The sequence below is a fragment of the Rhinoderma darwinii genome (assembly GCF_050947455.1).
Source record: "Rhinoderma darwinii isolate aRhiDar2 chromosome 12 unlocalized genomic scaffold, aRhiDar2.hap1 SUPER_12_unloc_9, whole genome shotgun sequence".
In the NCBI taxonomy this organism is placed as follows: Eukaryota; Metazoa; Chordata; class Amphibia; order Anura; family Rhinodermatidae; genus Rhinoderma; species Rhinoderma darwinii.
In genome coordinates, this window is record NW_027461880.1 from 27,425 (window position 1) to 38,201 (window position 10,777).

At 46.0% G+C, this 10,777-nt stretch overlaps 1 protein-coding gene across 1 annotated transcript; it reads right to left on the reverse strand.

The window, feature by feature from the left end:
- Positions 1-263: 263 nt before the first annotated feature.
- On the reverse strand, positions 264-2,616 carry LOC142698217 (uncharacterized). The gene is made up of 3 exons (XM_075847860.1): positions 2,400-2,616; positions 466-1,225; positions 264-353 (listed from the first exon to the last, which is right to left on the reverse strand). Exons 1-2 carry the CDS (start codon positions 2,455-2,457, stop codon positions 507-509), a joined length of 777 nt encoding a protein of 258 aa, XP_075703975.1. The 5' UTR covers positions 2,458-2,616; the 3' UTR covers positions 264-353; positions 466-506.
- Between the last annotated feature and the right edge of the window lie 8,161 nt (positions 2,617-10,777).

Genomic DNA, 10,777 nt, shown 5'->3' on the forward strand with positions numbered 1-10,777 from the left:
ACAATATATATCAATCACCCTAAATATTGTAATCTTGGGGCCTACATTGCTCCTATGTAAACATGGGAACGCCACCATTCTGACCAGTTTTAAGGCGTAATGTAAGTCTTAGGCCAAAACGTAGTAGTAGTCGAAACGCCAATCCAACCGAGATGGAATATGAAATATCCAAGATAGAAGGGAGTCCCAGGCATAAAATAAGATAAGATAACTTTATTAATCCCCGAAGGGAAATTCCAGTATCACATAAATGGATTCTGGGAAACGGCATCAGGGATCTTTTATTATTAGGTCTCTGTGCATATTGAGATTCTGGCGTCCAAGGTGAAGATGATGAAGAAGACTAGGTGGTACTGTAGACAAAACAAAAAATAATCAGACCAGACGATTATCTTTCAGCAATATACTGGTGCCGAAGCTCCAGCCATGATTTCACAAAAATACTATAGATGTCAGTGATCATACCTGTACTGCTGGTGTTTCTTCTGTACCACAGCTGTTGGTACTTATCTCCTCCTCTTTCTTTGAAAGGCATGGACGCGGCACAAGGGACAGCGTGGATTTGTCGGGATCCAATGTGCAATACAAGGCAGATGGAATATGTGAGAACATGGCAGAACGGTGACTTGCTCTCCAATCTCATAGTCCTCTAGGCATATAGTGCAGGACTGGATGTCTTCGTTTTCAGTAAAAGTTAGAGATGGGAGTCTATCAATCTGCCTGCCTCTCCTGCCTCGCCGACGTTGTCTTCTCTGCACAGCTCTGCTGTCTGTGGTCTCTGTTGTCGACTGTTGGTTGGGAAGCAGCTGACTGGTGCTTGGTGTTGGCTCCACCAGCCTGTTAGATGTTTGCTGAGGAGATCTGCTTCCTTCTCTGGACGGCTGCAGGTTTGGTAGCGGCTCACTGGTGCTGGGGTATTGTGTTGGTTCCTCCAGCCTTTCGGATCTCTCCTGAGTAGTTGATGGAGTAGACCCAGGCTGGGATTCTCCAGGAATTCTGAGCTCGGTCTCACTATTAATACGACGGCCACTTGTCGTTTCAGACTGTTCTATTGGCTCAGGTCGTAATGGGGACCGGCTTCTGTCCGCTCCTTCTTGCTGCAAGCTACGGCGCGGTAGAACTTGACCACGTCTTCGTCTCCTGTCGGGGACATTGTCATGGTCTTCATCCTGTTCCACACTCTGACGCCTTCTATGTCCAGATCTTAATCTTCCATCAGCAATGCCTAGATGTGAAACAATGTGTATAACATATATTAATTATGTACAGAAAAAATGGGAAAAAAGATCAATACCAGACATTTCCTATGGACTCGCGTGGCCTTCTTTCTAGAGGAAAGCTCCCATGCTTTTCTAATCTTGGACAACCGTTTTGATACTATGAATATATACACAGTCGAGTCGCATTATTATAACTACTACTAATATCCAGAGTAACCGGCGTGTGCAGCACGGACAGCAGTAGACGGGCTGGGAGTGACTCAATAAGGTGCTGGTCAGTGGTCTCATATGTGGAGCCTCGCTGACTCCATACATCCCAAATTTCCTTGATTGTGCGTGGGGGAGGATCCATAAAGCGAACAACACGATTGACATGGTCCCACAGATGCTCAATTGGCTTCAAGTCTGGAGAAATAGGGGGCCAGGGAAGTACTTGGAAGTCTTGGTCGTGCTCTTCCAACCACTGTCGGGCATTTATAGTCGTGTGACATGTCGCATTGTCTTGCTTTAAGATTCCATTTGCTCCAGGGAAGACAATCAGCATGTATGGTGGATGTGATCTGTAACGATGGATTCATATCTAAATCGGTTCAGAGCCTTCCATATGGATGAGTGGCCCAGAGAATGCCATGGAAAAATACCCCAGACGCTGACGTCGCCGCCAGCTTTTTCCAGCAATGGTTGTAAAGTCCATCCTTTCAATGAAGCAGAAAACGTGATTTATCGGAGAAGACAACCCTTTGCCAATCATCGGTGCTCTGAGACCAATACTGCCGTGCAAATTGAAGCCATTTTCTCTGATGCACCTTTGTTACATAGGAGCAGTGACCATCCGTCGTGTTCGGAGCCCCATACGCAGTCGGGTTCGCTGAACTGTTGTATTAGACACACGTCTGGTAGCCAACGTTCACCTCTCAAATACATGGCACGTGGTGCTCTGCAGTTTCCATGTCCGTTATTCCCAATGGTGCCATTTATCCACTCACGATACACTGTCACCACAGCAGCACGCGAACAGTTCACAAACTGCGCTGTTTGAGAAATACCGCCGCCCTTGGTCCGAAAGCCAATAATCATCCCTTTTTGCAACTGAAAAACGGGTCATTTTTTGCGGACGCAAAACGGACACGTTTGTGTGAAACTAGCCTAAATGTATCTGATATAACAAGTTCCACTTACCTTGATTTATCCGGGAACTTTCGTCTATTGCAAGCTGCAAGAGTTCTCGGTAACTCATTGTTCCTTGTAGCAGGCGGCTTGATGTTTAAATTCAGGAACAATGGAAAAACGGGATTCCTCAAATAAAAGGGAATCTACCACGATGTTCAGAAGTTGCATTGGTGTTTAAGTGCTCTGAACAGATGATGTAGTAGTCGCTTTGTAGCACAAATTCGCTCTTTGAAAAACCAAGTGAAGTTTCAGCATCAGCATCAACTCGAGATATGGCACTGATGTGACCGCGCTTGGGGTCCTTAGAACTTCACGCCATTGTGATGTCACTGCTATAGATGCCACACCCTCCATTGTTCTGATGACATCACTGCCTGCAGTGATGTCATAATGCTTACGGTATGTCATAAACGGTCCCCTGCTCTGCATTATACCAATCACTGCAGCAAAGCCTCCAAATAAATAAATAAATATATATTAAAAATTTTTAAATTTACATATTGCAGCTGAAAATCTCTAATATTTTTTTAGTAAATGTTTCTCTATAATTGTTTAGTAAATGTTGTAGCACACAATTCATCTAAGTAAAAGTCTTAGTAACAGATTACCACAATGGAGAGGTGGAAATGTAACTTTATTTTTCTAAAACTAGATGGTTCTGGAGTAAATAAGAATCCTTTATAACCTAAAGAGGTTGTCTGGTATAAGAAACCCATTGTAAATACCCTATTGGGGAATTCTAAGTTAAGAAAGGACAAGTCTCTTATTGATTTCCACCACTCAGGATGGCAGGCTTAGGAGTGGGAGAGCCTATCGCAGCCTGGCCAGACGGAGCTAGCTCCCGCCCTCTGTCTATTTATATTCTGCCTTTCCTGTTCCTCCTTTGCTTGTGATTCTTCTCATGTGGTTTCCTGGCCTTGCTACAGCTCCTATCTATTTGATCCTGCTCCATACTGACCCTGGCTTACTGACTACTCTCCTGCTCTGCGTTTTGTACCTCGTACACTCCTGGTTTGACTCGGCTCGTTCACCACTCTTGTTGCTCACGGTGTTGCCGTGGGCAACTGCCCCATTTCCCTTAGCTTTGTGTACCCTTGTCTGTTTGTCTCGTGCACTTACTGAGCGTAGGGACTGTTGCCCAGTTGTACCCCGTCGCCTAGGGCGGGTCGTTGCAAGTAGGCAGGGACAGAGTGGCGGGTAGATTAGGGCTCACTTGTCCGTTTCCCTACCCCCATCATTACTTAATCACAAGCCCATATACCTAGTCTACCCTGGTCCCTGATACTACTATGGACCCCCTTGAGACCCTGGCTCAGCAAATGCAGGGTCTCTCCCTACAGGTCCAGGCCCTGGCTCAGAGGGTCAACCAGCCTGACGCTATTATGGTAGTGCCCCTCACCTCACCTCTTGAACCCCACCTCAAGTTGCCTGACCGGTTCTCAGGGGACCGGAGGACTTTTCTCTCCTTTCGGGTGAGTTGTAGGCTCTACTTTCGCTTAAAGCCTCACTCCTCAGTTTCTGAGAGCCAGCGGGTGGGTATAATTATGTCCCGGCTCTAGGAAAGGCCCCAAGAGTGGGCCTTCTCCTTGTCTCCTGACGCCCCTGAACTTTCCTCCGTTGATCGTTTCTTTTCTGCTCTCGGACTCATTTATGACGAGACTGACAGGACTGCCTTTGCCGAGAGTCAGCTGGTGACCTTACTTCAGGGTAAGAGACCTGTTGAGGAGTATTGTGCTGACTTTAGGAAGTGGTGCGTAGCTTCTCGGTGGAATGACCCTGCCTTAAGGTGCCAGTTTAGGTTGGGTCTGTCGAACGCCCTGAAAGACCTGCTAGTTAGCTATCCCTCTTCTGACTCCCTAGACCAGGTTATGGCTTTAGCGGTACGACTTGACCGACGTCTCAGGGAACGACAACTTGAACGTTTTTGTGTTTTCCCCTCTGACTCCCCCATGATGCCTCCCGAGGTCCCGTTGCTTCGCTCTTCCACGGAAGACTCGGAGGTACCTATGCAACTCGGGGCCTCCGTGTCCCCCCGACAACGTAGAGAGTTCCGCAGGAAGAATGGTCTCTGCTTCTATTGTGGGGATGACAAGCATCAAGTGAACACCTGTCCTAGGCGTAAGAATAAGCAGCCGGAAAGACTTCCGCGCCTAAGTGATCATCGGGGATGTCACTTGGGCGCACAGGTATTTCCCATAAATATGAAACGTAATAAGATCTTGCTTCCCTTTCAGGTCTCTTTTGGTGGTAGGTCTGCTACCGGCAGTGCCTTCGTGGATTCAGGGTCTTCTGCTAATATCATGTCTGTGGAATTTGCTATGTCTATAGCTATGCCTTTTATTGATTTGCCTAAACCTGTCCCGGTAGTGGGTATCGACTCCACTCCTCTTGCTAATGGTTATTTTACACAGCATACCCCTGTTTTTGAACTCCTTGTTGGCTCCATGCATTTGGAGCAATGCTCTGTACTGTTGATGCAGGGATTATCGTCCGATTTGGTTTTAGGCCTTCCCTGGTTGCAGTTTCATAATCCCATGTTTGACTGGAATACTGGGGATCTTACCAAATGGGGTAATGAATGCTTGACGTCATGTTTTTCTGTTAATTCTATTTCTCCCCCTAAGGAGGTGAACACGCTACCTGAGTTTGTTCAGGACTTCGCTGATGTTTTCTCTAAGGAGTCCTCCGAAGTGTTACCTACTCATAGAGAATACGATTGCGCTATCGAGTTTGTACCAGGAGCTAAGCTCCCTAAGGGTAGGATATTTAATCTTTCTTGTCTCGAACGTGAAGCCATGAGAGAGTATATCCAGGAATGCCTGGCCAAGGGTTACATTCGCCCCTCTACTTTTCCGGTAGGTGCTGGCTTCTTCGTAGGGAAGAAGGATGGTGGTCTTAGGCCATGCATTGACTACCGTAACTTCAATAAGGTCACTGTAAGGAACCAGTATCCCCTTCCTTTGATTCCTGATCTCTTTAATCAGGTCCAGGGGGCCCAATGGTTCTCTAAGTTTGATCTACGGGGGGCGTATAACCTTATCCGCATCAATGAGGGGGATGAGTGGAAGACTGTGTTCAACACGCCCGAAGGTAATTTCGAATACCTCGTCATGCCCTTTGGGTTGTGTAATGCTCCCGCGGTCTTCCAGTATTTCATAAATGAGATTTTAAGAGATTACCTGGGGGTATTTCTTGTAGTGTACCTTGATGACATACTGGTGTTTTCCAAGGACTTGTCCTCCCACATTGAGCATGTCAGGAAGTTGCTCCATGTCCTTCGGGAAAACAAACTGTTTGCGAAAACCGAAAAATGTGTGTTTGGGGTACAGGAGATACCATTTTTGGGTCAAATCCTCAATCCTCATGAATTCCGCATGGACCCCCGCCAAGGTCCAGGCTGTGGCGGAATGGGTTCAGCCTGCCTCCCTGAAGGCGTTACAGTGTTTCTTGGGGTTCGCTAATTATTACAGGAGATTTATTGCTAACTTCTCGGTCATCGCTAAGCTCTTACGGACCTCACTCGCAAAGGTGCTGATCTCCTCCACTGGCCTCCTGAGGCTGTCCAGGCTTTTGAGGTCCTTACGAAGTGCTTTATCTCGGCCCCGGTGCTGGTTCAGCCCAACCAAATGGAGCCATTTATCGTGGAGGTTGACGCATCCGAGGTGGGAGTGGGGGCTGTCTTGTCCCAGGGTACCAGGTCCCTCACCCATCTCCGTCCTTGTGCCTACTTCTCCAGGAAGTTTTCGCCCACTGAGAGTATGACATTGGCAACCGCAAACTCTTAGCCATTAAATGGGCATTTGAAGAGTGGCGCCACTTCCTGGAGGGGGCTAGGCACCAGGTAACGGTCCTTACCGACCACAAGAATCTGGTTTTCCTAGAATCTGCCTGGAGGCTAAACCCGAGACAAGCTCGATGGGCGCTAGTTTTTACCAGATTCAACTTTTTGGTTACCTATAGGGCTGGGTCTAAAAATATTAAGGCCGATGCACTGTCGCGTAGCTTCATGGCCAGCCCTCCTTCGGAGGAAGATCCTGCTTGTATTTTACCTCCTGGTATAATCATTTCTTCTATTGATTCTGATTTAGTCTCTGAAATTGCGGCTGATCAAGGTTCAGCTCCCGGGAACCTTCCTGAGGACAAGCTGTTTGTTCCCCTGCAATTCCGGCTAAGGGTACTTAGGGAAAATCATGACTCCGCACTCTCTGGTCATCCAGGCGTCCTGGGTACCAAACACCTCATTGCCAGAAACTATTGGTGGCCTGGGTTACCTAAAGACGTTAAGGCCTACGTCACCGCTTGGGAGGTTTGTGCTAGGTCCAAGGCTCCCAGGTCCCGACCAGTGGGTTTACTACGTTCTTTGCCCATTCCCCAGAGACCTTGGACCCATATCTCCATGGATTTTATCACCGATTTACCTCCGTCTCAAGGCAAGTCGGTGGTGTGGGTTGTAGTAGACCGCTTCAGTAAGATGCGCCACTTTGTGCCCCTCAAGAAACTACCCAATGCCAAGATGTTAGCTACCTTGTTTGTCAAACACATCCTGCGTCTCCATGGTGTCCCTGTCAATATTGTTTCGGACAGAGGGGTACAATTTGTTTCATTGTTTTGGAGAGCCTTCTGTAAAAAGTTGGAGATTGATCTGTCCTTCTCCTCTGCCTTCCATCCTGAAACTAATGGCGAAACCGAGAGGACTAATCAATCTCTAGAACAATATTTAAGGTGTTTTATCTCTGACTGTCAATATGATTGGGTCTCATTCATTCCCATCGCCAAATTTTCCCTTAATAACCGGGTTAGTAACTCGTCAGGGGTCTCCCCCTTTTTCTGTAATTTTGGGTTTAATCCACGGTTCTCCGTTTCACCTGGTAGTTCCAACAATCCCGAGGTAGAGGTCGTTCATCGGGAACTGTGCACAGTCTGGGCCCAGGTTCAGAAGAACCTAGAGGCGTCCCAGAGCGTACAAAAAACTCAGGCTGATAGAAGACGTTCTGCTAATCCCTTGTTTATGGTCAAGGATCTGGTGTGGTTATCGTCTAGGAACTTGCGCCTTAAGGTCCCGTCCAAGAAGTTTTCTCCCCGGTTTATAGGGCCGTATAAGGTAATTGAAGTCCTCAATCCTGTCTCCTTCCGACTGGAGTTGCCCCCATCTTTTCGAATACACGTCGTGTTTCATGCCTCCCTCCTTAAACGCTGCTCCCCGTCCTTGGCTCCCTCGAGGAAACCTCCTGTTCCCGTTCTCACCCCTGAGGGGGTGGAATTCGAGGTGGCCAAGATTGTGGACAGCAAGATGGTCCAAGGCTCCCTCCAGTACCTGGTCCATTGGAGAGGATACGGGCCTGAGGAGAGGACTTGGGTACCTGCCCGGGATGTTCACGCTGGGGTATTGGTCAGGAAGTTCCACCTTCGTTTCCCCAATAAACCAGGTCCACTTAGAAAGGGTCCGGTGGCCTCTCATAAAAGGGGGGGTACTGTAAAGGATCTGCCAGGCACAACTTCGGTGGATACGCCCATAGGTAATCTGTCTGCACCTGAGTCTATGTCTCTGAGACTGACTCCATCTTCCACCACTCAGGATGGCAGGCTTAGGAGTGGGAGAGCCTATCGCAGCCTGGCAAGACGGAGCTAGCTCCCGCCCTCTGTCTATTTATATCCTGCCTTTCCTGTTCCTCCTTTGCTTGTGATTCTTCTCGTGTGGTTTCCTGGCCTTGCTACAGCTCCTATCTATTTGATCCTGCTCCATACTGACCATGGCTTACTGACTACTCTCCTGCTCTGCGTTTTGTACCTCGTACACTCCTGGTTTGACTCGGCTCGTACACCACTCTTGTTGCTCACGGTGTTGCTGTGGGCAACTGCCCCATTTCCCTTAGCTTTGTGTACCCTTGTCTGTTTGTCTCGTGCACTTACTGAGCGTAGGGACTGTCGCCCAGTTGTACCCCGTCGCCTAGGGCGGGTTGTTGCAAGTAGGCAGGGATAGAGTGGCGGGTAGATTAGGGCTCACTTGTCCGTTTCCCTACCCCCATCATTACACCCCCATTACTTTATTTTTCTGATCTCAAATGCCAAGATAGAATCCCGTTAGTAATCCCTAAATATACACCTCCTGCAATGAGCCATAATACAATTGTGGGGATCAGACGTTAACCACTTCCTGCCGCAGCCATTTTGAATTTTTTTATTTTTGTTCTTTCCTCCTCACCTTCCAAAAGCCACAACTTTTTTATTTTTCTGTTGATATATCCATATGAGGGCTTGATTTTTGCAGGACGAGTTGTAGTTTTTCATGGCACCATTTATTGTACTAATGAAATGGGAAACTGAAAGAACTTTCTTTGTGGGGTGAAATAGGAAAAAAACAGATTTCTCCATTGTTTTTTGGGTTTAGTTTTTATGGAGATCACCGCGCGGTTTTGTTTCGCCATTATCTGAGAGCCATACGTTTTGTTTTCTTTCCATCGCTGCAGCAGTGTGAGGGCTTGTTTTTTTGTGGCACGAGCTGTCATTTTTATTGGTTCATGAGACTTTTTGATCATCTTTTATTCCATTATTTGTGGGAGATGAGATGACCAAAAAACAGTGATTCTGCCCTTGACATTTTTTGTTTGTTTTAATGCATTCACCATGTGGGTTAAATAATGTTATATTGTTATATCTCTGACTTTTACGGACGTGGCAATACAAGTTATGTTAATTTACTTTTTTTCATTGCTTTTTTTTAAACTTTTAATATTTTAACTTTATATATAAATATATATATAAATATATATATATATATGTATATATATAAACTTAACCCCTTCCCGCTCCTTGACGTACTATTACGTCATGGCAGCTGTATCGTTCGCGCTCCATGCCGTAATAGTACGTCTCGGGAGTAACGGCCGTTTCGGCCGTCCTCCCGACACATACAGGAGCTGTGACAGCTGCTGTCTTGTTCAGCAGCTGTCACAGCTCCTACAGCGGGGACCGATCGCTGTGTCCCCGCTGATTAACCCCTTAAAAGCTGCGTTCTATAGAGATCGCGGCTTTTTAGGGGTTAAGCTGCCATCGCCGGCCTGCTACGCGATAGCGGCCGGCGATGGTGACTATGGCAACTGGACACCAAACAATGGCGTCCGGCTATGCCATAGACGGAAGCCTAGTGGGTCCTGACAACGTCAGGACCCACTATGCTTGCTGTCAGTGAGTAGCTGACAGTTCTAATACACTGCACTACGCATGTAGTGCAGTGTATTAGAATAGCGATCAGAGCATCCTGCCCTCATGTCCCCTAGTGGGACAAAGTAATAAAGTAAAAAAAAAGTAAAAAAAAGATGTGTAAAAATAAGAAAATAAAAGATTTAAAAGTAATAAAAGTAAAAATCCCCCTTTTTCCCTTATCAGTCCTTTTATTATTAATAAAAATATATAAACATACAAATAAACTATACATAATTGGTATCGCCGCGTCCGTAACGGCCTGAACTACAAAATTATTTCATTATTTATCCTGCACGGTGAACGCCGTAAAATAAAATAATAATAAACCGAACCACAATCACAATTCTTTGGTCACTTCACCTCCCAAAAAATGGAATAAAAAGAGATCAAAAAGTCGCATGTACCTAAAAATGGTACTGATCGAAACTACAGTTCGTTACGCAAAAAATAAGTCCTCGCACGGCTTTATTGATTGAAAAATAAAAACGTTCTGGCTCTTAGAATAAGGTAACACAAAAAGTGAATGATTGTTTACAAAACGTATTTTATTGTGCAAACGCCATAAGACATTAAAAAAAACTATAAACATCTGGTATCGCCGTAATCGTATCGCCCCGCAGAATAAAGTGAATATGTAATTTATAGCGCACGGTGAACGCTGTAAAAAAAAACAAAAAAAAAAACAATAGTAGAATTGCTGTTTTTTAGTCACCACGCCACCTAAAAATAGAATAAAAACTGATCAAAAAGCCGCATGCACCCCAAGAAAACTACAAAGGATTCCTCAAGGGGTCTAGTTTCCAAATTGGGGTCACTTTTGGGGGGGTTCCCAATGTTTTGGCACCACAAGACCTCTTCAAACCGGACATGGTGCCTAATAAAAAGGAGGGCTCAAAATCCACTAGGTGCTCCTTTGCTTCGGAGGCCGGCGCTTCAGTCCATTACCGCACTAGGGCCACATGTGGGATATTTCTCAAAACTGCAGAATCTGGGCAATAAGTATTAAGTTGCGTTTCTCTGATAAATCCTTTTGTGTTATAAAAAAAATGGTATAAAGAGGATTTTCTGACAAAAAAAAAATGTAAATTTCACCTCTACTTTGCTCTAAATTTTTGTGAAACACCTAAAGGGTTCATAAACTTTCTAAATGCTGTTGTGAATACTTTGAGGGGTTTAGTTTCTAA

Bases quoted from the DNA above. Each gene is read 5' to 3' on its own strand.
- LOC142698217 (XM_075847860.1), bottom strand. From the start codon at position 2,457: ATGAGTTACCGAGAACTCTTGCAGCTTGCAATAGACGAAAGTTCCCGG. The intron at 1,226-2,399 runs GTAAGTGGAACT...TTTCACATCTAG, and splicing joins AAGTTCCCGGATAAATCAAG to GCATTGCTGATGGAAGATTA.